The sequence below is a fragment of the Punica granatum genome, chromosome 2, assembly GCF_007655135.1.
Source record: "Punica granatum isolate Tunisia-2019 chromosome 2, ASM765513v2, whole genome shotgun sequence".
Classification (NCBI taxonomy): Eukaryota; Viridiplantae; Streptophyta; class Magnoliopsida; order Myrtales; family Lythraceae; genus Punica; species Punica granatum.
The window spans coordinates 31,062,540-31,088,857 of record NC_045128.1 but is presented as its reverse complement, the minus strand read 5'-3'; the positions used below and the strand labels follow the sequence as shown (position 1 = coordinate 31,088,857).

At 39.7% G+C, this 26,318-nt stretch overlaps 3 protein-coding genes across 3 annotated transcripts; 1 reads left to right on the top strand and 2 right to left on the bottom strand.

The window, feature by feature from the left end:
* Positions 1-11,196: 11,196 nt before the first annotated feature.
* Positions 11,197-13,470, top strand: LOC116195210 (ATP synthase subunit d, mitochondrial). The gene is made up of 5 exons (XM_031524205.1): positions 11,197-11,508; positions 11,920-12,001; positions 12,804-12,868; positions 12,958-13,044; positions 13,154-13,470. Exons 1-5 carry the CDS (start codon positions 11,338-11,340, stop codon positions 13,253-13,255), a joined length of 507 nt encoding a protein of 168 aa, XP_031380065.1. The 5' UTR covers positions 11,197-11,337; the 3' UTR covers positions 13,256-13,470.
* A 1,837-nt stretch (positions 13,471-15,307) lies between these two features.
* On the bottom strand, positions 15,308-20,817 carry LOC116195209 (mitochondrial substrate carrier family protein C). Its single transcript, XM_031524204.1, has 7 exons — positions 19,177-20,817; positions 18,154-18,571; positions 17,652-17,796; positions 17,209-17,324; positions 17,031-17,109; positions 16,510-16,743; positions 15,308-15,998 (listed from the first exon to the last, which is right to left on the bottom strand). Exons 1-7 carry the CDS (start codon positions 20,330-20,332, stop codon positions 15,663-15,665), a joined length of 2,484 nt encoding a protein of 827 aa, XP_031380064.1. The 5' UTR covers positions 20,333-20,817; the 3' UTR covers positions 15,308-15,662.
* A 2,020-nt stretch (positions 20,818-22,837) lies between these two features.
* On the bottom strand, positions 22,838-25,840 carry LOC116197941 (mitochondrial import inner membrane translocase subunit TIM14-1). The gene is made up of 3 exons (XM_031528224.1): positions 25,625-25,840; positions 24,185-24,357; positions 22,838-23,325 (listed from the first exon to the last, which is right to left on the bottom strand). The coding sequence occupies exons 1-3, from the start codon at positions 25,625-25,627 to the stop codon at positions 23,169-23,171; spliced, it is 333 nt and encodes a 110-aa protein (XP_031384084.1). The 5' UTR covers positions 25,628-25,840; the 3' UTR covers positions 22,838-23,168.
* Positions 25,841-26,318: the final 478 nt, after the last annotated feature.

Here is a 26,318-nt window from a genome sequence, read left to right as displayed (position 1 = left end):
AAGAATAGAAAACTCTCAATTTCCATGCAAATGGCTACAGTTATATATACTATCCATTATTGACTTTTACTTATATAATATTATCCACAGACCTTTTTTTTTATGCGCCTTAATATCCGGAAAACCAATGAGTTCCGATTAATTCAGTTGAGTCGGGTCGACCCATTAAGGGATAAAACTCTCTCAGTGTGAATTTTTTTCATTTACAAAACTCGAATTCAAGACCTTACTTAAGAAAAACAAATATCGAATTACTTGAACCAAGTCATTTTAATTGTTATCCATTGAATTTTTACTATTCCATGCAAACTCTCCTTATTATTTTTACTTTCTCAAAATGTCTGAATTCGATTAGATTAATGAAGAGTTAGGATATGATGGTAAAATTGATGACAAAATATGAAAAAAGCATATATATAGATTGGAGAATTCACACTTCGAGAGATCAAATATAATTAGGCAAATTTTTTAATCTAGCACAAATCAGCATAATCAAACGGTCCCACTAATTAACTAAATTCATGCATAGCCGGCCATGGATATACATCAGTATATATATAGGTCGATGCGTGTTCTATCAGAATAATGAGAAATGGAATTCAATGCAGTAATTTAATTAACGTGCTTTATCCAAGAGGATCATTACACATTTTGTGTTTGATTTTGTTAATCTTCTTATTTCCCCTCTCGAGCTCTCTAGACCTTCCTCTTATGAAAAAGAAGCAGGACCAGCTAATCAAGGTCGACCACGAATTGACAACTGTCTCCGAGGGGCATCTACAGTGCCATAAGACCGCCGTCACTAACATTGCTGTCGATCGGATTAATTTCCACACAAAGCTCGTCCCATCAAGTGGAAGTCTCTTCAAAACATCCGTTGAACTGTTGAAGCAATTGTGAACTTACGTATCAGTTGCCCTCTGATCGCGCGTTCAGAAAATAATATTTAATATATGTATATATACACATATATATAAGTTTATGTGAATATATATATATGTTGAAACTGTACAATAAGATGTTTTTTAATTGGGAATCATCAACAAAAAGCATCTGCAATCGAACACGACTGAGCATGTGTAAAGACACATGAATTTGGAAGCTAGTGCTGGCTAAATGCGACTTTATATCAGAATGTTCCTCAACATTTCAAATTAATGGTTTTCCATGATATATAGCTAAACGTGTTTTTGCACCGAAAAAAAAGAGACTAAACGTGTTTAACATGAATATATTTCGGGTGATACACTGATACACACACCATCTCAATTAAATGTGCCTAAACGATATTAAATGTGGGCTAGATAGTGTTCAAGTATGGCTAACAATGATACGTATCCAAAGAGGTTCGAGACAACTAGCAATCTACGAAACATATTTAGCTAGAATATGACCAAGACCTAAGCGTGAACAACCTGTATGTTATTTTGGTGAACAAAAAGGAATTAATTCATGAAGGAATTAATTTTGTCTATGGATGGCACGTTAAATCAATGGAAGCTTCTGTTTCTATTGTAGTCCATGAGAATAATCTACGGGACATATATATATATATATGTATAGTCCCTTGGTCTCTGGTCTCTGGTCTCTGGGCACTTACAAATAATGAAACAACCAGAGCGGTGGCTGAACATATACACATCTATATATGGTTAATGTCAGAGACAGACACCGGATACTGATGATCATTTGATTTTCGAAGTTTCTCTTTGGTTTCGTCTTCGTTTCCTTCTTTTTTTTTTCTTTTTTCTTTTTTCCTTTTGGTCAAGTAATCATCTAGAAACTAAATCATTAAATTAAAACACCTTGTATTAAATTCTCGAGATTATTTTTACATAAACTTTAGTTAAAAATTCGACTTGACGCAGAAGGGTGAATAATTGCTAATGACAAACTAAGATCGATTGATTGATCAGCTGAAATGCCAAAAGCTTTTCATTAAGGCTCAGTTGTAATTGATATTCGCAAATAAATATATCGACCCATATATGTCTAATCCTAGATTAGTCGGTCCATTAGACTTATGAATACTACGTGGTGCAAGCTGGGAAAAAAAAATTACTACAGGTAGTTGATTAATTTAAGACTTCTGTCTAGTCTTTCTCGAGTAGTTGCTTTCCATTTATTTGGATACAACACTTCACATCAAGAATTTATGCACACTTCACACTTAAAAATTCTGAAGGCCGAGCCCACTGCCCTTATGGAATATATATATATATATAAGATACTTGACTCTTTATGCTTGTGTTTCTTTCTTTTTTCAAAATTAAACTTTTTTTGGGTGAATTCTTTTTAATGATTAAACTTGACTGGTACTATAAATGAGCCGATTGTGAAATGTAAAACCCTTAATAACATAACCGCATTATCGTTAAAAAAACGATAACCAAAAAATTGGAAAATTCGGTACAATTTATGAATATATATATATATATATATATAGACATTTTTTTGGGGGTGAAATATATCAAGATCTCATGATTGCCCTTTTGAAGTTTTTTTTTTAAATGCAGAGAGAGATTTGACAGATATCATCTATACTTGACTTTAATTATAATTTATATTCCTTCATATATGTGAAGGAATGAACAAAAAAAAAGTGGGTTCAAGTAACGTTCTATACAATAAATTATTTTGTAATTTATCAAAACGTCGAAACTAAAAGAAAAATAAAACCACTCATTCTTGTTTTGACATATTTTACCAAATTCAAGCGGGGTCAATTGACCCCACTTCCTGCGTGGAAGGGCTAGACTGCATTAATTAGGGATTAACTCAATTCATTTGGAAGTCCGTTTCATACGATCGATACCCCATGTAATAGCAGAAATGAGTTTACAGGCATGCTGATTTTTCTTCAAGATTAAGAAACAACAAATCAATACAAGAGAGAAACGGATATGACTATGAATCCATTGAATTATATGTTTCTAGAAATTACACATCTGTTCTATTATATAAGTAGAAATCCGTCTTTGGTCTCGCTTTCCTTTTCCCAAATTATCCTTATTATAAAATATACTCTGATTGATAAGAGTAATTGATTTAAGTTAGAATAGTAAAATTAATTACTTGTAAACGGAAAAAAAAAAGAACAGTAAAATTACTTACAAGATACCGAACTATAGTAACTTCCTTTTTTACACTCAAACTAGGCATTTCGTGTATTTTCCTCTCCTCTCTCTTTTGGTTTTGAACGGTTCTTTTCTATGAAGTTGAGTAGTATTTACAGTTTACTTGCTCTTTTCCGGTGGATTAAAATTGTGAAGACATTGCTCTCATAATTCCGGGAGATCGAGCACTAATTAAAAATTATTCTCTTCTCAAAAAGTGCGTTTCTTGGGACTTGAACTTGCGTCATCCTCACGGGGTTAGAATTGTTTACCGCTTAACCAGCACTTAATTAATTTATTGCTAATTTTCTTTCTTTATATCATTTTAATTGTTGGTAATTGAAGCTGTTAATTTGTGAGACTGAATATAGGATATTTACTTTTTTATGGAATATTTCATGTATTATATAAATAAATTAGTAAAAATAACTTCTTTTAATAATTCACACGTAGTGCACACCTCTAATTTCAAGGATAGCATTACTTCTAGACTCATCCATAAGTAACAAATCATACATAATCGATCAAACACATATAGCAATAATACAACCAAATATCAAACCCTTGTCATGAAATCCTATCGAATCAGATAATACCCATGAAGCATTCATGTTTAATATGACGGCATCCTTGTTAATCATAATATATGGATATATATAAGATTCAAATCTTTTTTCCCTTTATTGTTCTTATGCATTTTTCAATGCAAAGCGCATTTACGTATGATACGAGACATCACAGAGTATATGCTTACGTATGGTTTCTTGTATTTAATTTGAAAGATAACTAGCTAATAATATATATATATATATATATATATAAGGGTGCACATGATAATTTTAAGACATGGTGGCATACTAATGTAACTAGCAAATATTTCTATAGATGGACCTTTCACTGATGGAGAAACATACATATGGGTTACGACCAAGAAAAAAATGAGCAAATGGACACTACAAATTGACTTGGAAATTATTTCAGAACACCAAAACCTAATCATATATATATATATTTATCCTTATTAATTTCTTCATGTAGTGACAAATTCTGCATGTGCATATGTCGTAACAGTGAATTAATTGACGTGAAAGCCCGTTGATTCGTCCCTTTGAATCTAACACTTCTCCGCCATTGGCGTAATCAAATACTCTTTGACCCGTAGTTCCCAATGGTACCAGCCTAATTTTCACCAAAAAAAAAATTATTTCGACATATATATGTATGTATGTGTGTGTATGTATGTATGTATTAGCCGAAAGTCAACGGTGGAATCCAATGCAAGAGTTATTTGCTTTTGTGCAACCAATATAGATCATTTCATTCGTAAATATTGGGTAAATATAACCCCTCTTTCAAAGCATAATTATAGTTAATGAAATAAGCAGGAATAGTCATAGATAAAGACATATATTTAGATCGGAACTATTTAAGGTATACATCAAAGCCCAAAATTTTGACATATAGACATATAGACTTATATTTCACTAAGTACACCAGCAACCAAATTCAAATTTAACAGTATGTATCCATTATATATGCGAACGCAGAGGAGAAATTAATATATGCGTGTTTCTAGTACGCACATTCATGCTCTTGATGGCGATACGTACAGGGGGATGTGTATCAATGATTTTGACAATAAGTGAAGCCATGAAAGTAGGTATATACAACTTGATGTAATGTACGAGATGATTGACCCCTTATTTAATCAATAATCTCCTCTTCATCGACATACCATACCTGATAGCTAGACCATGATATATCAATATTATCACCAAAATATTCCCCTGTTTTTAATTCGTTTAGATAACATAATAAACTCATGGCAATTTATTGGTATTACAGTCAAATATCTCGAGATATCTTCTCGAGTATCACTAGGATTGTGTAATTCTGTAAAGTATTTTTTGTTTTAGGCTAGAATTTATTTGTTTCCTAGTTAGACTCCATATTTCCAGAGATTTATCTCAATGTAAACGTCCATATAATCATGGCTTTACTGCTGAATGAATCACTGAAGAATCTGCAGATTTTTCTTCTCTGCAACTCTGATTTCTTCCCAGCTTCATCATCGGTTACATACCGATTTTTTCATGGTATCAGAGCAGGCGGTCTAGGGGCCGTATCAAGTCTCAAACGTATTCTTTGCTTGGCAAATTAATCGGCCAAATTCCTTCCTGATCATGTCAGGAGGCAATACATCTCAGGTTGCTCTTCCCACTGGAGGAGGCGTCCATGGAAACGCTGCCTTGCTGCCAACAGCGAACGCAACAGCACTTGTTTCTCCGCTTACTGTGACATCATCGGATGGTTCAGTGTTGCGGCTAACTGAATGCAAACTGAATGGAGAAAATTATCTCACATGGTCTCGACTAATGCGAATGGCTCTCCGTGCCAAGAATAAGGTTGGCTTCATTGACAGGACTCTAGCCGAGCCTGCAGAAGGTGATCCCAACAAGCCTCTGTGGGTTATGGCAAACTCTTTAGTGGTCACATGGATAGTAAACTCACTGGAGAAGGACCTACAGCCTAGCATAGCATGTATTGAAAATGCTCGGGTCTTATGGGAAGATTTGAGGCAACGATATGCTCAAGGAAATGAAACACGAGTATATCAGCTTAAGAGCGAAATATATATCTCTCGACGGGAAGGGAGGCTTGCTGCAGATTACTATGGGTTGCTCAAGGGGCTTTGGGATGAATTGGACAACCTCTTGGAGTCAGTATCTTGTTCATGTGCGTGCGTCTGTGGAGCTGCTGCCAGTCGACAAGGGCAAAGAGAACGGGAGAAGGCCCACCAGTTTCTCATGGGATTAAATCCTGAATTTGCAACGGTTCGTTCAAATATACTTAGTATGGATCCCTTCCCTAGTCTTAATCGTGTTTATCAGATGATTTTCCAGGATGAAAGGCAAAGAACCATAGCACGGTCTCACGAGTCACAAGGACTAGAAGCTGCTGCTTTTGCGGCAAAGGGGCCAGCTGAAAGTAAGTCTACGGTTTAGCAAGGAGGTAATCGACCTCAATGTGATTTTTGCAACCAGATTGGACATACAAGGAGCACCTACTACAAGCTCCATGGGCGTCCAGCACATTCGGATGGGCAGCGAGGTTCTGGCGGCTGGGATAATCAACCTAAACCAGGGAGTTCAAAGGGATGGAAGGGAACATCTGGGAAGAAGCAGTACAGTGCTTCTGGTAGGCGACCTGCAGGCGCCCTGAACCAGGCCAATGTTGTACAGACAGCACAAAACCCCAATCAGTCTTTCACGACGTTACCTTTCTCTGAGGGACAACTTCAACGTCTCCTTTCATTGGCTGGGCCCGATGAAGAGGGTGAAACACAGACCGGTAATCGTTTCTTTTTTATTCGTTGCAATGAAACGTGGATTATAGATACCGGGGCTTCAAGGCACATGACCGATTGCTCTCATTTGTTATTTGATTCATATTCTTTACAAGGTGATTCACCGGTTTTCATTCCCAACGGAAAATCTGTGCAAGCTACGCACATTGGTAGAGCACGACTTGGGGGGGATTTCATATTATCTGAAGTCTTATTAGTCCCGGATTTTGATTGCAATTTGATATCGGTCACACGGTTATCAGAAGAAATGAATTGTCATATAATATTTTCTTCTGAATTGTGCCTTATTCAGGACCGCGCATCGAAGAGGATGATTGGAGTCGGTGAGCTCCACGGGGGGGTTTATCATCTTCGTTATATTATTCAAGCTCGTGAAATAAATAAGGTGGCAGCGGTCAAGGAGAATAATGTGTGGCATAGAAGACTTGGACATCCATCTTCACGTATTTCTATTCCCGGGATAATGTTTGAGAGTAGCATGAATAAAGATTGTGAGGTTTGCCATAAAGCTAAGCAAACTCGATCTACATTTCCAAATAGTTTGAATAAAGCGAGCTTTAAGTTTCAATTGATACATGTTGATATATGGGGTGCTTACAAAGTTCGGTCTCATTCGGGTGCATATTATTTTTTGACGATAGTTGATGATTTTAGTAGAGGCTTGTGGGTCTACTTACTGCGAGATAAATCGGAGGCAAAGCGACATCTAATGAGTTTTTGTAATCTTGTCCAGAATCAATTTGATACAACCGTGAAAATAATCCGTAGTGACAATGGATTGGAATTCTTATCTCGAGATATGCAGGAATTCTACTCACATAAGGGAATAATCCACCAGACTTCATGTGTCGACACCCCTCAACAGAATGGGCGTGTTGAGCGAAAACATCGACATCTTCTAAATGTCGCACGAGCCTTGCTCATTCAGGCGTCACTTCCAGCTAAATTTTGGGGTGAGTGTATCTTAACAGCGGCATATCTAATCAATATCACACCAACCCCGACATTATTTGGGAAAAGTCCATAAGAAGTGTTGTTTGGTAAGCCACCTACCTATTCACACTTAAGGGTATTTGGTTCCCTTTGCTATGCACAAATAAGGCCACCACCGAAAGATAAGTTCAAAGAACGGGCACGAAGATGCATTTTTGTAGGCTATCCCTATGGCAAGAAGGGATGGCGCGTGTATGATTTAAAGACTCGGGAATTTTTTGTCTCAAGGGATGTCATATTTTATGAACATTCATTCCCATTCCAAGTTTCGGATTTAATCGAGGAGGATGATGGGTCACCTCTGTCCTTGAACTTAGAAGATGGAGCTCTTGGATATAACAGGGAAAAGAAGAATTCGGGCGATCAGCACAGGGAACAGCCCAGCTCATCCGAGATAGAACACGAACTAGCCCAGTACATAGGAGGTCCAAGTGTCGGCCCAGTAGTAGCAAGCAGCCCAGCGAATTTAGCACCAAGCGGATCGGGTCGCGCGTTTCTTTCAGACCCGACGGACATGGATAAAGTGAATTCTGATTTAAGCGAATTCGGCCCAAATTCGTCTGGAAGCTCAGTTCGTTCTCCTTCGCGATTAAGTGGGACTCCGACCCAAACTTCTTCTTTGCTGGGCTCTATGAATCAGCCCAGTTCGTCCAACAACAGTCCAGCTGATTCATTCTCCCTGAATTCTCCAGCATTACGTCGGTCAGAACGAATACGAGGGCCACCTCCTTTTTTGAACGACTTTGTTTGTCATACGGCAATGGCCGAGTCAACCCCCGTTCATTCATCCGATTCTCCACTTTCCTCAGGTACTCCATATCCTTTACAAGCCTATTTATCTTACACAGGTGCCACCAATAAGTATATTTCATTTCTTGTTGCTCTGGATTCTGATGAAGAGCCTCGATCATATAAAGAGGCTGCTCGCAATCATCGATGGCAAAAGGCTATGGCTGAGGAACTACGAGCCCTTGAACTAAATGGCACGTGGACTCTTAGTACTTTACCTTCCGGGAAGAAACCCGTTGATTGTAAATGGGTTTACAAAGTTAAGCGACATGCTGACGGATCTGTTGAGAGATATAAAGCTCATCTTGTGGCTAAAGGCTTCACACAAGTAGAAGGGGTCGACTTTACTAAAACTTTTGCACCTGTTGCAAAACTTGTAACTGTCAGATGCTTTCTTGCTGTTGCTGTTGTCAAGAAATGGGAGATTCATCAGATGGATGTGCATAATGCCTTCCTCCATGGTCATTTACATGAAGAAGTTTATATGTCGCTTCCGCCCGGTCTTCTTGCCACTTCCCCGGGACAAGTATGCCGCCTACACAAATCCATTTATGGACTTCGACAGGCTTCCAGAAATTGGTTCTCTAAACTAGCTGATGCCTTATATGCATACGGCTTCAAGCAATGTGGAGCTGATCATTCCCTTTTCACTTACTCTAAAGGTAGTACATTCATTGCTGTACTTGTCTATGTGGATGACTTGTTGGTCGCCGGCAATTCATCAAGTCATTGCGCTTCATTCAAGAGATACCTTAGCTCATGTTTTCGAATTAAAGACTTGGGTGCCTTGCGGTATTTTCTTGGCATAGAAGTGTCTCGCATGAATTCGGGATTATTCCTCTGCCAACGAAAGTATGCTCTTGATATTTTGTCTGAATGTGGTATGTTGGACTCTCGTCCTTCAGAATTTCCCATGGAACAGAATCATCGACTCTCTTCCGAGTCCAGTACTTTACTTGATGATCCAGGACAATATCGTCGGCTTGTCGGGCGTCTTCTTTACCTCACCATTACAAGACCGGACCTCACTTATTCCGTCCAGATCCTATTGCAGTTCATGCAGGCACCTCATCAAAGTCATTGGGATGCAGCTATTCGTGTGCTTCGTTATGTCAAGCAGTCGCCGGGTCAAGGAATTTTTATTGGTCCGCAATCGTTGGAACTTACTGCATTCTGTGATTCTGATTGGGCTAGTTGCCCGATGACTCGGCGTTCCATCACCGGCTATTTCGTCAGTATTGGAGGTAGTCCAATTTCCTGGAAAACGAAGAAACAAACTACTGTTTCACGTTCTTCAGCTGAAGCAGAATACAGGGCCATGGCTACCACAGTCAGTGAGATCATTTGGTTACGCAGCTTGCTATCATCTCTCGGGGTCTCATCGTCTCGACCTACTCAGTTATTTTGTGATAATCAAGCAGCACTTCATATTACTGCTAATCCAGTCTTTCACGAACGCACAAAACACATTGAAATTGACTGTCATTTCATTCGTGATCATATTAAGAAGAATGTCGTAACTACGGCCCATATTTCCACAAAGCATCAATTGGCGGATCTTTTCACTAAGGCATTGGGACGCGAACGATTCAAATTACTTCTCAGCAAGTTGGGTGTTCGAAATCCTCACGCTCCAACTTGAGGGGGGAGTATTACAGTCAAATATCTCGAGATATCTTCTCGAGTATCACTAGGATTGTGTAATTCTGTAAAGTATTTTTTGTTTTAGGCTAGAATTTATTTGTTTCCTAGTTAGACTCCATATTTCCAGAGATTTATCCCAATGTAAACGTCCATATAATCATGGCTTTACTGCTGAATGAATCACTGAAGAATCTGCAGATTTTTCTTCTCTGCAACTCTGATTTCTTCCCAGCTTCATCATTGGTTACATACCGATTTTTTCAATTGGAGTGGACGACTTTTGTGAGAATGCTCCCTCGCCATTGGAGGATAAACTCATCATTAGTTATTCTGTGATCGAGAGACCAATAATTTTCAAAATCAGTCAACCTAATAGAAAGTCAAAGCGTGCCGTTTCAGCTCAGCCCAAATTTCACGCAAATATATATATATATATATGTATGTATAGTCTACGCAATTATTGGTATTTTACTTAATAAAAGGGGATTTGATTTTCTCCTGACTTTTTATTTATTTATATTCGTTGTATCTAATTCTTGTACGTATATGCATGGTTGAGTCCCGTGTAGAGAAGATGCCTGAGGCCGACAAATATCCAACAGATAATTAAAAATCATATAATAGAGAGGAAAACATTCGGAAAAATGAATAAAAGAAACAAAAGGAACCGGAAGTCCAAGGTTGTTTGATTTCTTCCTTACCATAATACCATCACTTAAAAAGAATTGTCAGATATTCATGGCAAAGCATGCCAAAGGACAGTACCCTAGCTAAGTTCTTTTTTTTTTCCCTTTAAAAAAATGTTTAAATATCGATTATTTCTATACGGTTTTTCTCATTCATGAATCAGGCACGCATGGTTGTAGGCTATTCGAGGATGGAGAAAAATAACATGAAACCTAAAGACTTCTTTGTAATTAGCATATTGTCAGCTTTAATGGGGGTACATGACATTATGCTACATGAGACGGTGCGATCCCGATGATGTGCCATTCATCTTCTAAAAGGAAATTAAGACCTTCCACTCACCCGCATGAAACGTATGTCGACACGATAATGTCTTGCATGGCGTTGGTTGTCAGTGCTACGGTGCTGAATGTAGTAAATATGATCGATGTGGAGGGTCTATTCAGTATCACATCGACAGTGTCTTCTGTTTCGGCCCATGGAAGTCGGCTCGGGCAGCCCACTCTTATTATTGGGCTTTCAGGCTCAAGCCCATGGGTTGGCCCAAGTAACCCGGCCCATTAACCATCTTCGCATACCAAGAAAGCGGGGGAGGAGAAGAGCGGAAGCAGCTGGGGACAGAAAACGCTGCGAGGCAATTGAGGGGACCGAATCAAAATCAACTAGCCGATCAGCCGAAAACTGGTCTGTTACTTTCTCACTCATCGCTGCTTTCGCCAGGGAAACCCTAAGAGAGAGAAAATGAGTGGCCCCGTGAAGAAGGCGGCGGACATCGCGTTCAAGGCCTCCAGGACCATCGACTGGGACGGCATGGCCAAGCTCCTCGTCTCCGATGAGGCCCGCAAGGAGTTCGCCAACCTCCGCCGCGCCTTCGACGATGTCAACTCCCAGCTCCAGACCAAGTTCAGCCAGGTACCTTCCTCTCTCTCTCTCTCTCTCTCTCTCTCTCTCTCTCTCTCTCAGATTCTCTCTTCATTTCTCATCTGATTTCGCGGAGATTGCCAGCGATTTGTGCCAGTCTGCTCAGATCTTTGACTTCTATAACCGGAGCTTTAGTTTTCGAGCTGCTGATTGGGTTTTTGATGGTTCCGCCCGTTCGATGATTTTGTGTATTTGTTGGAATCTGTGAGGAAACTCCTTAATTATAGCATACATTGCGAATCTGCTCATGAAATGTGGACGAGTTTAGAATCTGTGCTTCAACCCGATTCACCGCCTACGTGCCCTTTACGCCCAGGCTGAATGAGGATGGAGCTTTTCTCTAATTGCTTGAGCTTTACCTTGTGCCATTTGTAATCGTTGATTGTTTAACATTCCGTGCAGGAACCGGAACCTATCGACTGGGAATATTATAGAAAAGGAATCGGGTCTCGCTTGGTGGATATGTACAAGGAGGCTTACGAGAGTGAGTTTATGATATGCTCAATCTTGCAATTTCTCAGCTGTATTTTGCAACATCTTTGTTTAGTTGGATCAACTTTGAGTGAGGCAAATCGGTGCATTCTGGCTATTTGGTCAGCTAAGATGTGCTTCACGAAGTCTGCTGCTAAGTGACATTGGCTATTTATGGCTCTGAACTTGTTTGAATTTTAGCCATTTCAAGCATCTGGGAATATCTTTAGGCATTCCAAGTCCCTGTGCAAGATGGAAGAATAAACTGTACTGTTGAGTTGGTATCGGAAAGAGTTGATAGCATCAATCATGTCTACTTACCACCAAAAAAAAAATAATCAAATGTTTCCTCTAAACTCAATGAACCGTTAGAGAAAATTGTGATGTCGTTCTTGAAATGACTGATCAGGAAATGGTGGTCAGCAAATATTCCTTGTTACGTATGAGCTGAAGCTGAACCAATCTGTTATTTGCTCACGCTATAGGTAGTTATTGGTTCTGTTGATATCTAGCTGGAAAGTGGGATAAGCGGGATATTTAGGTCAGAACCATTATCAACAAAGAACATACTCTGGAATGTAGGTATAATCCCTCATTAAAAATGTGCTGCTGTCTCGGTTACTAATACTCTGGTAAGAGTACTTATAAAAAATGGATCAGTGAGGATGGGGAATTGTAAGCATTTATGAGGAGCTTTGGACATCACGTGTTTACAAAATCTGGGTGCAATCTTAATCTGCAACTCAAGTTATGTTACACTTTCTAGGGTCTTCCACTTCATTTTTTCATTTTATTGTCACGTGTTCCATTTGCAGGCATTGAGGTCCCAAAGTTTGTGGACACCGTCACTCCTCAATACAAGCCGAAATTTGATGCTCTGGTGAGTAATAGTCTTCTATATCCTCTTCCTATTTGGTGCGGCAACTCATGCATGAACTGTCTCTGATGCACTGGTTATTTATGTCACAGTTGGTGGAGCTGAAAGAAGCCGAGGAGAAGTCTCACAAGGAGTCTGAGCGGCTAGAAAAGGAGATTGTGGAAGTCCAAGAGTTGAAGGTAATGAACCTTGCTGCCATAATCTTCTCTAGTGCTTGTCACTGGCTTCTTGGCTAGTGTGATTCGAGATGGTGTCCTGATGCTTCAAACTTGTATTGTGTACCAACAGAAAAAGATCAGTACAATGACAGCAGATGAATACTTTGAGAAGCACCCTGAACTGAAGAAGAAGTTTGATGACGAAATCAGGAACGACTACTGGGGCTATTGATAACAATCTTCCCTTCGAGCGCCCGTCTCTTTTTATGTCTCAAGTGCAAACCATCGCATGATTTCTGTCTGCCTGTTTGATTTGCAATAAGAGCGAGCAACCAATTTCTTGTCCATTTTCTTAGCTTTGGGCTCTGAGAAAAGGGATGTACCTCTTTTTCTTTCTATTGATGAACTCAATTTCCTTGTCAAAAGCTTCCCTATCTGTTAGTCACAGCACCTTTGGTAGATAAATAGGATGTGCCGGGGTGGGTGTCCTAGTCATTTGTGAGAATAAGTTTATGAGCGTACTTTGTGCGTAAGCTGGGGTGTCTCTCTCGGTGAGTCGATCGATTCCTCAAGGGCCTTCTTGGAGGTAGACATGGGCTTGGAAATCTTAGGGCTCGTTTGGTTTTAAAATATTTTTATTTTAATTATCTTCAATTTAATAATATAATAATTATTTTTTCTTTTTTTTTTCAATTTTTTTTCACAATTCAATTCAATTTTTAATATTAAATTATCTCAATTATTCATTACTTTTTTCATAATTTAACAATACAATCATTATTTTTTCTCAACTATTCATTACTTTCTTACACTTTTTTTCATAATTCAATAATACAATTATTACAAATCAATTAAAATCATGATTCAATTCTACTTAACTCTAAAATCAGACACAATCTTATTGTTTTTAATCGTGATTCATTAATCGCACGAGATTATACTGGCCCGTTTGTTTTCAGGGTTACAATCACAAAAACTTTAACTTTAACTCAACCCACTACACAACAAAAATACATATTTCTCAAGTCAACTTTAACTTTAACTCAACATATTATACAACATTTGTCCTTTTCCATAATCAAAATCAAAATTACTTTAACTCTGAAACCAAACGACTCATACAATTTTGGAGACACGTGTGGCCTTCGTGACTTATAACAAGGCAAAGTACAGTTGAATTGTCTTGGATATAACAAATTGACCGATTGATGGAGCCTCCATTTGCACTCAAGACAGCATTGTTTACTGGGGGATGCACAACTTCAGGCTGGATGGCATGGACTGAAGACTCTAGACCGAACATAAGGTTGGCCGAGTAAACCTCTATGGTGGTGTTTGGAGGGATGCCGATAATGTGATTATTAGTAATCCGTGTAGTCTCGTGTCTCGAGATAGATTATCATCAATTAACTTATCGGTTATTCACATTATCAAGTTTGGCATTTCAATTAACATTATTAGGAATCTTATCTAATCAATAATTATTTTATTACACCACCAGTGTGGGAATCCCTGTTCCCACTCCCTTGTAATTTACATTGTCATTCAATCGGGAATGTGGATTGTCATGCTTTAACCAAACGAGAAAATAATGTGGTCCTAGACAATTTAAATTAACTTCGTTGAGAATCCATATTGATTACCTTATACCAAAGGCTTTAAGATCAAACTATCCTCGAGGTCCAACATATCCCCCAAGCACATATTGAGCATCTTTCGGCCTCAAATATTAGGCTGGTGAGCGCCTTTACGGGTGCCTTTACAGACCCAACATCCAGACACCTTCGTGGGCATGTAGGTCAAACATCAGGCTCGGTTTGCTGGGCTTCCAACATCTAACGATGCCCTCACTGCGTGAGCTTTTTCAGATTGCATGTGCCCAACCCTAGCTGCTGACTTCGCCGACGTCCCTATCTAGTAATAGGCCCTTCATGAAGATCATTATTCCAATATTAGGTTGTCCGTAGTAGGCCCCTCATGCGGCCGACTTTACCGGCATCCATGTCTAGTGCTTGACGGGCACTCACCTTGACGCCCAGCACAGATCTGTGTTCAATGGGCGAGAAAGCCCAGCTCGTGACTGGGTCTGAGTTGCTAGGCCCAACAGGTTAGGCAAAGTCAAGCTTCTTGGGCTGGGAAGAGGCCCAAGAGTTTCTTCTTCTTTTTTTATTACAGCGAAGTCCCAAGATCTAGTACAAAAAAAAATTGAAAGTTAAATAGTCTCATTGATGAAAATCAAACCTGGAACCTTTAAAATCATTCTATCATCCCATGCCACAACGAGTTGAATCCGTAGGAATTGTAATTGCATTGAGAATTTTCAGAGAGTATACAAAATGCAGTTACAAAGCAGAGAGAACCGAGAGAATGATACAAAAACAAAAACCGAGCCATGTATTCGGACGAAGTAATTGGCAAAATTTTTGTCACGGATAGTCAGGTGGTGTCGACAGATGAAATTTCAATCTGCAATGCTGCTTAAACAAAGTATCGGAAAAAGAAAGCACAAAATCTCACGACAGCATCGGATTGGTTATTAAACTGGCGGAGGCCCGAGCAGCGCACATGCCACTTCACTTCTGGCGAAAGAACCTCACACTATAGTCAGGATTTGAATTCGCCTACTACTTGGGAAGCCGCTACTGATCAGTAGCTGTACCTGTAGCTGCAGCCTCCTCATGCTTGTTCAAGGCCTTCCTAGCGAGCTCATACCCTGCAAAGTTCATGGCACCAAGAGGGGCAATCCAGAAGAAGCGAGGCACTGCACCTTTGAATAGACCAAGAGGTCCCTCTCGCCGCAGTATTGAGAAGGCCACCATTGACATCGAGACGGGTTGGCCCTGTGGGGCTGTCATCATCCTTGTCTTCATGACATCAAAGGGCGTAGTCGTGACAGCAGCTAGGCCCCCAGATAGAGCTCCCACGAGAATGGTTTCCCATGGCTCAAGTTCCCGCCCTAGAAGATGCTGGGCAAGCTGCAGCGGAATGATAAATAGTCAGGAAATCAATTGAGCTGAGGGATCTTGGAATCACCCAATCCAAGAGAAATCATTAGCGAACATTTTGATCAATGACCACATACGCACTACATTTGAGCCCAAAAAATGTTACAAACCAAGAGAGAGAAGAATCTCAAATAGATGAACTGTGATCTCAAGTCCTAAAAGCTGGAACAGCACAGGCTCAAGTTACTAAATGGAAATTCCTTTGAACTGATCCATTTCCCTCATATTTATACAATTCATATTCTTAATGATTCCTTTCATCATATATTAACACTCAAAAGGATACATAGAATGACCGGCTGAACCCATGGCTCAGCAGGTTCACTATTCAGTCCGGTTCCTAAATTTCACGATTCACTCAGTTCAGACAACAAAATCGATTGGATCAACTGGATTTATCGAGCCAACTTGGAGAAACAATATTATGGTAGCATATAAAAAAGGCAACATCATCAAAAATGGTATGCTTGAAATTTCTTGCCTTCTTGGACTCCTCATAGAGTCCCATGCCAGCTACATAGAATGGGACCTCTCGACACAGGGTGGCACCAGTGCCACGGAAGAAGCCCTTAAGACCATCTTGCTGCCAAGTCCCAACAATAGCCTCCCCAACATTGTCAAAGAGGCCAGCCTGTAACCGCTGCTTTAAGACCTCGCAAGGGATCCGCACTGCTGTCCCTAGAACGGTGCTGCAAAATGATGCCACAGATTGAACCTGCGACATTGAGAAAAAGCATGTATAATTACTGTGCCTCCCCTAACTATTGCCATGCTCCACAGCAATATTCATGGAGACAAGATGCATTACCATGCAAAAGAATCAATAACGTTACCAAAACCTTTGAGAGAGAGAGAGAGAGATCAACAAAATAAGGAACATCCCTTGGTAAATCGGCCAGCAAAATTAGTGAAAACCACACGCTTCACCTTTAAAAAGTTACATGAAAGAAAATATGGACAACCACCACATTTTTTTGGGAAGATAAGAATAGTAGGCATTACTTGGAAGTCAGGAATTGTGGGGGCGAAATTTATCAACACGAGCTTAGTAGCTTCAAAAAATCCCGTTCTCAGGCCATGGCTGCAGCAAAAAGAAAAAGAACATGTTCCAGAAAGATAAGGATAAATCACCAGAGAGACAAAAAATTTATTCAGAGAAAGGCGAGAAAACAGTAATTACCTTGAAAATTGTCCGATAATAGCAGGTATTGAACCCCTGTATACTCCACGAACTCCAATTTCTGGGAGTTTTGCAATGATTTCTGGGAATGATAGTGTTGATGCTTGCACCCGAGTCTGTCAATTCAGATGCATTAAGACACGCTGCTTTAACACCAGCAAAGTGAAAAAGTCTAGCTAACTATTGCTAAAGATGCCTTTTTCATGTCAGCTTAGACAAAAAGCATAAAATTTGTTCCTCTATATACTCTATGTCTGGTGTATAAAATTATGACCATTTCATACATTCAAACCTTTTGAGAAACTTACACCTGAAAGGTTCCATTAAACCCCACTATTACCTTCACCTAGAGGGTAGACAAACATGGGGCTCTAGTAATAAGCCTAGTTTGCAAGAAAATTAGCCGTGATAAGATGTTCGTACGAAACGGTAAAATGATATACCTTTATCGTATCGATTGGGTGCATCAAGGAAGTAGAAAGAGCACAGGAAAGACCTCCTGCCAATGCAGATCTCAGGACACTTCCAGCAGGTATTTCCACGGGCGGGGCAACAGCAACCACAGTAGCTGACTCGAACCAGACATTTCTGCATGTTATTAGACAAGAAAGGTCAGAATCAGCAACGAACGCAACAAAAAACGCAGGTTCAAAAAGCAATACGTTAGCCAGATTTTTTCATCCAGTCTAATCAAGGGTTGTAGGCTGGTCAAAACCAAACAGATGTCCAGAAATCTTGCTGAAATAATTTCATTATCCAAATCATTAAACATTGCAGAACAATATGTTAGTATGTACAACAAATTACATAATCATAAATAGATACTATCCGAATGTCCATTCCAAGAAAGAAACTTGAAGCAGCCAGAGTCAAAGGCGATGCTCCGGTATTTTCTGACTCGAACTCTACTTTCAAGATCAATCCAACTACAAATATTTTGCTTACCTAGGATCATCTTGGAGTCGATCAGAAGGAAGTAGAAGCATAAAGCTCCGGAAATGCCCATATGAAATAGATCCTTCCTTGTCGGCATCAAGAAATCGCATCATAGCAACAGCATTATCATCATTTGCTGGTAGGCCAGCATTTTTGAGAGACGTCAAAATTTCACTCTTTTGGAGTGTCCCAGATTTGCTCAAACATAGAGTAGTGTACGCTCGAAGAATGGTTGGTTCTCGCTGCTCCATCAAAGACAAGAACTGCTTCCAACCGAATGATTTCGAAAATAAATGACTTCTGGCGCGCCGCATAAATTCTCGAGCATATCTCTTTGGCAATTTTCTTTTCCTCATAGCAATTTCCAGATCCTCCAGAGTCACTTGGCCATCACCATCTCTATCCAGCTCCTCAAAGAACCTCCGTCCTTCAGGCATAAAATATGCGATTAACTCTTAAATAATAATTTACAGAAAACTCATACTTCCACGACGAACGGATAAACACACAGAACAAATAGTATCTCCAGCATCTCTATTTTCTAAGAAGTTCCAGACATTCCCCTACATAGTTTCAAAGTCAATAAAACAACTTCATTCCTCCGGTTGATGCTACATCAAACCTTACGAACGAAAGGGAGATCCAATCATAAATTCTTCTCTTCCTTGTGAAGAATTTCTGATAGCAACAAAATGCTTTATAGTGAACTCAAAATATCTTATCAGGGGCAAAAGAGCTTCACTTCTTATCATTACATTCACTAATCTCTGGCTCATAAAAAAGAAAACGGCATTCTGTGGAGCAAAGTTATCACTTAGTATTAGCATTTGCAATATAGTGAAATCAAATAAATTATCGGGGTAAAACAGCTTCAGTTCTTATAATATCTCATTGACAAAGAGCACATTGCATTCTCCAGAGAGCCAACTTATCACATAGCATAAGAATCTTCTCTTTGTAACATATTATCTGCCTAAATAACTTGAAACACGTACTTTTAGAAGTAAACCTTTCAAATTTTCGCGAACATACCTTCAGATTCTGTATACTTGAAAAAGTCCTGGACAGAGAAGAGTTTCTTCTTGTCTGGGTAGTCTCTTGAAGGTCGTCCCAACTGCGGTACAAGTTCAATTAGTTCTGTGAACGAAACCGTGGATAAGGTAGATCTCAGGCGCTCCACATTTGACAAAGGAATGCCAAGTATCCCACTTGCCAACTTTTGTGCTGAATTACTAGCTCCCGCTTCTTCACTATTGTCTGACCCAGCACCATCCACTCCCTCTTCATTAACTGAAGAAGAAACATCAACCATACTCGGAGGCACCCCACCAACTCGTGCAAACCTCAAGTTTCCCAAGAACCCATTAACATCAGCCCTTCGGCCTTCCAAAATATTAGTCAACACCTCAAGATGATCAAACTGAGCAACATGATCATCTGGGGCGGCTGAAGAACAATCGTGGCCCTCTTTCTCTTTCTTGTCTTGTATTTTGTGGTCAAGCTTCTGAAGATTTTGTCCAATCTGATCGATAACGAAATGTATGAAACACTCGAGAGGTTCGAGATTTATGGCCATAATATTCTGAACCGCAGCTTTAGCAGCTTGACTTTTTGATTCCTTCTGCCTCGGCTCGCACTCGACCTTAGGTTTCATGTAGACACCATCCTTAGCTTCGTCGTTTGGTCTGTGAATCCGTTTCTTGTAAGCCTTAAACGGAGCTGGAAATGCCTGAACAAAGCTATTCGCCAACAAAGACCAATGAACTGCAAACTGCAAGCAATTACCGCAAGACCCATTGTTGTCTTCATCGGAATTCCTAGCTTTACTACCCTTCTTTTCCTCCTGCACCGATTCAATGGCTCCATCCCCATTACCCAAATTCAGCAGAAACAGGCCCATGATGGTCTTTAAAGGAACTTTAATGGACAATCCCTTCTTTTTCTCTTCTCCCACCACACACGGGGCATTCTTTTTCTTCCAGACACCAACCTGAAACTTGTTCCTCTTATCGCTGGCACTCGATGGAGCGCTCAAATCGATGCTGCCGGCCCTCTTCTTGGGGCCAGGCCAGCAACACTCAATGTCCCTAGCTGCCTTCCTAATGCCCAACTCGAGCGGCAACAAAGCGCCCTTTACCGCCTCAATCGAATTGAAAAAGGATTCAATCGGGTCATTCGCCGACACCATAACTCAAAACCCGATGTCCCGACGTCTTTCCCTATGCCTACATACGAGATTCATGCACAGATTCACGGGAAACCTAATCGGCTCCTCACAGTCAACCTGATGAACTCGAATCTTGAGCTCGGATTCAATGTCAAGAACAAGAAATGAATTCAACCAGCGATTGAACTGCAATCTACAGTCACAGACAGATACTCGGAGAAGCAAACGACCGAAGAAGCCTTAGCTGTAAAGAGTCAGAGAATCTCATAGTGTGTACATTCGTTTCCGGCAGAGGAGGAGGAGGAGGAGGAGTGAAGCGATATGGCCGGAATGTGGAGTGGGAGTGGGGGGAGAAGATGACGAAGCTCCGTGGAGTGGCAGGCTCTGTAAATAGAGCGAAAATGGAGGGCGGAGAGTGGGGAAAACGTTCGACCGGTGGAGAACAAACGCTGCGACAGCACACCGAAAGGAGGAAGATGATGAAGATGAAGAAAGAAGAAGAGGTTTCCGATTCCCTATTGAGAAGATAAATATTGTTAATATTATTAATTATTCTTTTATTTTTATTTTATTTTTTGGCCGTTAAATTAATATAACAAGAAAAAATTAGGTGATTTAGAAGGAGAAAATGGGAATTTGTGAGGAAACAAAGAATGATTTATATTGTTTTGGATAAAGGATGGGATAGAAGTTGACGTCGGATGGAATTTGAGAGGACAAAACTTGTGTGGGGCACTGGTGGCTTTGGCCTTTGATGGGTTGGAGTGGTTAATGTATGTCTTTCCCCAATCCTCCCCATGTTCTTTTTTTTTGGTAGAGTGATGGAGGAAAAAATGCTCAAATCGGATATTACAATAGCATAATAGCACGATTTATCCGCTGGGCAAAAGATAAAAGGACATACATTTATATCTATGTTTTCCTGTATAAATATTGTAACGGTCGAGTATTCGTGAATAATTAGCTTTAAACAGTCAACAGACTCGACTGTAAAATGTAAATTAGCGTGTCCTAAGAATCCATGAGCTCAGGGTCCAAAGTCTCTTTCATGCCCCTAGAGACTACTTTATCCATTGTAGCTTTTAAGTTATGTTGCATAAGTCGGACGGAGAGTTATTTTCAAATATCTTCTCTTATTGACTTTCTACTTTCTTGTTATAGTCGTCGAGGACTCGAGATAAAAGCTAGATAATGCGAACGTATGTCACCATATAACAAGAGTGAGTACGTATGGATTAACATGGGTGGAATCTCAGCGAGATCTCCTATTAAGCAAATTTTTACCTAAGGTACAGATCATATCAGACTTAGTACATCGAAATTTCATTAAAGAACCGTTGAAATCTATTAATAAATAAAATTTGCCAAAATTTTCAAGATGAGTACATACATAAATATTATTATCAAGTTATCAACTATCAAGGTTTGTTTTGTACGTAATATAATTTGACACTATTCAAATGAATCTATGTCTATATCAAAATGTTATCATGTACAAAAATGTAAAGACTGTATCCATGTACGCTCAGCGCGTCGAGAAATGATGTGAGCTCCGCATCCATATTCTCTTCATTTCTATGTCCTAATGACTATCATTCGCCAATTATTAAAAAATAAATAAAAGAGTGGAAAAGAGAGGAGAAGTAGATAATGAAACCATTTTGTATCATGTCCCGACCAAATTGATGATAATTCAGATTTGACATTAATAATATCGAATGGCAATTGAAAATCATTGTCCAATGTGAGGGACCGAATCAATCCCAAATCTGCAGAGCCAAAGGAGACAGGTAATGATTCAATGTTCCCATTTGGACTCATCGACTAAACAATTTTCTGCCTCGGAATAATAATTAATTTAATGTGAAAAGTGTGCGCATATAATTATTTATTTATATTTTTTTAATTGAATGTTTTAAATATTAGAGGTAGGCTCAAAACTTGCCACGTAGCACTCCTAGAGTCGCTCCATTAACACGTGTGACGAGCAGCCGGCAGCCATTTGGGCCCGCAGGATCTGGTGAAGGACATTACTTTCAGCCGAGGCTCGCTTGCCGTGTGAGTTTCGTCCCCTTTAGTTTCATTCATTGTAATTAAACCCTCGTTCTTTGCGAATTTGTTTCAATCTGAACCAAACTGCTTGAGCAGTAGACCTTGTGGCTATCACACTACAGAAAGAACCAGCCAGCTCCAGCTCCAACCCTTCATATGAGAATCCTAGCTGAAAATCCCGGCTTGGGCGAGCACCCAACCGCTCAAGCAGGCATAAAGTCGGATCTAAAGAACGAGTCAGTCAGCAAAGGTCCCAGATGTCATAAACATAAATGCACACACGATGGATGAAGGAGACCGAGACGCAATGCATTGGTCCACAGGAATAGAATTGATTGGATATGAAATGAAACTGTCATACAGAACAGTCCAGTTATATAAAACAACTCATTTCGATTCTTTTTCATAAAAACATAAGATTAAAATTGAGTGCCATACTCTGCAAACTACTGAGGAAATATGAAGAAAAGCTGAAGTCTGAATTTTAAGAAGCATAGGATTAAAGTAATACTTCACTTGGTAATTGAGAACAGAAAATAGAGCTCAATTCCAATGCGACGAAGATGACATTCAATTTTTTTAAGTCTCGAGAGCTGACAGGCGTACCAATACCACCGAAGCTAAAGTATAAACAGTTACCCCTCTCAGAAGAAGTATTGACTACTGCAGGGCTTTTTTGCGCCACAACTTCACCTCGTTAGCTTTATTAAAAGAAGGAACAACTCACTCAGACGGTGGGGTGTAGAATCATCTCAACTTCTGCAGGAAAATGACTGTTTAATTTCTTCTTTTGAATAGCAACAAATCAAAATGCGGAACCACTGCCCTTAGTTTTCCCGAGCATCACATCTTTAGCTTCATTGATCTTAGAGGCAAGGTAATGGCTTCCACCTGCATCGGGATGGTTCGCAACCATTACCTTCCTGTGGGCTTCCTTGACCTTGTCTGGAGTTGCACTCTCTCTGTTAACCAATATTCATTAAACAGTCAATTATGCAAAATATAAAAAGTTTTATGTTTACGCGTGTTTATTTACTAATTGAGGTATCTGAGATTCTAAAGCCATAAACACCAGACTGATCCCCAATCACAATGCAGCACCTCCCTGATTCCACATACAACAGGCAATCACCAGGGAAAAAGCAGGGGGGTTAGTTGGTCATAAGACACTTAGGTCAAGATTTGCATTCAAGGACTTCAACTCGTCCACAGAAGACTCTAATTTTACCCCTTTTCTCTTTTTCAATTTGTGCCTTAATTTTTGTCATTCATTATGATCGACAAGGTTCAGACATTCTCAAAATATAAGACGATTTTCGCTATATACGGCTAGAATTGACCGTCATCCATGATCAAACACAGGCAGGCTCACAAATTTGCACAACAATGTTTTTAAACACCAAATACTTGGTTGAATTAAACCCCAAGTCTCATAGGTTCTCACATCTCATCTTGCGGAAATCTCAAGAATACTTCTACCCCAGTTGACCTAGGCTCCCTATATAAGCATAAGATCTTGAATTATCCTAAGTAATGCATATTCCGCTTTACCATCCTGAGGTTATACGAGAACTTCCATATGAAGCAACCATTCCCCTTTGCCAAATATGACTAATCTAACTCCGCATCATGCATGCCCAAACAGTTGCATCCCTAGACTTATTGCTCCGAATAAAATTGAAGGCTATGTTTGGGATAAAGGATTAGAGATCTAGCTGAATTGGAATGGCCATATCAAACTATCCTGTTCCAGATGGAAGTTCCCCCATCCAGTCCTTATTCATATAGCAAACATGGCCTAATAGAGGAAGGATTTCGTACCTGACACCTAGAATAAGTGCAGCTTCCCTTTTGGTCATTTTCGGTTGGAAGCCGCCTTCATAGAATTTTCGGGGTTTTGGGGGTCGAGTCTTGAACGCATGCCAAGCTTGGATCCCATATCTACCAGCAAGGGCAGCAGCCGCTACTGCAAGTCCAGCCAGAAATGGGGTAGCCTGAAGTTTTCATCAAACATATAGTTCAATGTTTCAGTAAACTTCTACCAGATCAAGTCAGAAAAGTAGATATTCTTCATAGTTTTAACTAATTCTAACCTAAAACAGATCAAGTCCATCCAATCTAACTCCTCAAAGAGATTCACCCAAAACGTAAAACCTTTTCAAAGAGATAATGAGAAGGGGCAATCTTTTTCCATTCCATATTAAAGAGAAAATTTGAGGATACTAAAACATTAGCTGGTCCCTTCAATTACGGTCACTTGTATATTAATGAAGAGAAATTAGGAAATTATTTACCACTTTGAACCTAGCATATCCGTCTCTGGACTATTCAGCAGATAGGTAATATATGTGACTTTACTTATCAAAAGAAAAAATTTATATGTATATAAATATACATCAACATCTTAAATAAAATAAGTTAAATCAGAGTCTGACTAGGGTTGCTGCAAATCGTTGCTACCTAGTCATCAAACAGAGAAGGAAGCATGGACCAAAGGTAGACTTAATTTGACTGAGATCTTTTCATTGCAGGAAGCCCCCATTACTCTCCGGCATCACCTGACCACAATTCTTCCAAAATATCCTTTTAGGAGCATGAACATTAGAGCCAAGATTCCTTTTCCTGGAGTATAGATAATAGATTCTATTTGGTTGCACCACGCCTTCTAGATCCCAATAAAGTTCAGATCCATTCTCATTTTCTTCCCATAACTCGCTCAATTTCAGCAAGCTATTCTCCTTCGTTTCTATGAACACCAAAGACCCATCATTCACACACGAGTGAAAACAAAAGGACTGACTAAACAAAACAATTCCCATCTTTCTCACGAGTCGTGATCTATAATACCATTCCACCAAGCACCAATACCTGAAATCACATATTGCTAGTTCAATCAGCTAAAAATTTCATCAAACACCAGAGAAGCAGAAACTCACTATTAGGACAAAATTGTGCCCACCATCACATGTTACAACTATTTCGTTCGAGCAGTGAAGCAACATTACTAGCCAACATCCCTAACTTTGCAAAGAATAAGATTACTTCCTCGTACATGGAGCTCACTGAGCACCACCCACCGACCAAAGGGTCTCCCTCCTCTAAGAGAATCAGACACGAAGAACATTAAACGAACCAACTTTGCGACAAATTCAGGAGGACCCCATTGATTCATTGATCAATTGACAAGCCGGCAATATCATGCTCTTCCGGGTGATTCAGCAGGTGAAATGGGCAGAAACGGAACAAGGGCTCGGGGCTCACCATTTTGGAGAGAGAACTGGGAGTGTCATTCGAAGCTTCTGAGGGGAGTGATTAGCAGAAGCCGCCGGAGCTGAGCTGCGTCGACATAGCTGGTCGTCCGTCGTGTGATCTCATTTGATCCGTCGTCTTACCTCGTCGTAGGATTGTCCCACCTGATAAAACCCTTCAAAACGTCGAGCTGTTTGGGTCCCCGGCCTGAACCCATTCGGGGCCCAAATAAATATAACCGCTTGCACTCTAGATCCCTTAATTATTTTGTATTTTGTAATCGATTGCGTTTATTTAGGGACCATATAGGACTGCATCGGATAAATTCCTCGGCTTTTATAGGCTGTGTTTCGGTGGACGAGTATTTAATTGATGACGGGCCCGCTGCCCCGATTGATCAAATTGGACTGCAAGGCAAGGCAACCCTCTGGAAGAGTACGGTGGGCTTGGTTTGGAATTGTTATTACTAAAACAAAAGTGCTGAAATATAATTATTGAAAAATAAGTGTTGATTTTAGATTAAATAAAAGTATTTGAGAAGTAATAATTTGAAACTGTTGAAATTAAAATTAATGTTTAAGATAAAGAATAAGCAAAAACACTTTTTATAAAACACTTAGCCTGTTTGGAAAATGAGTTCTTGTTCAACTCAATTTTGTTTAACTCGCATAAAGACAAATTGGCTGCAACATATGAAGGAGCAATG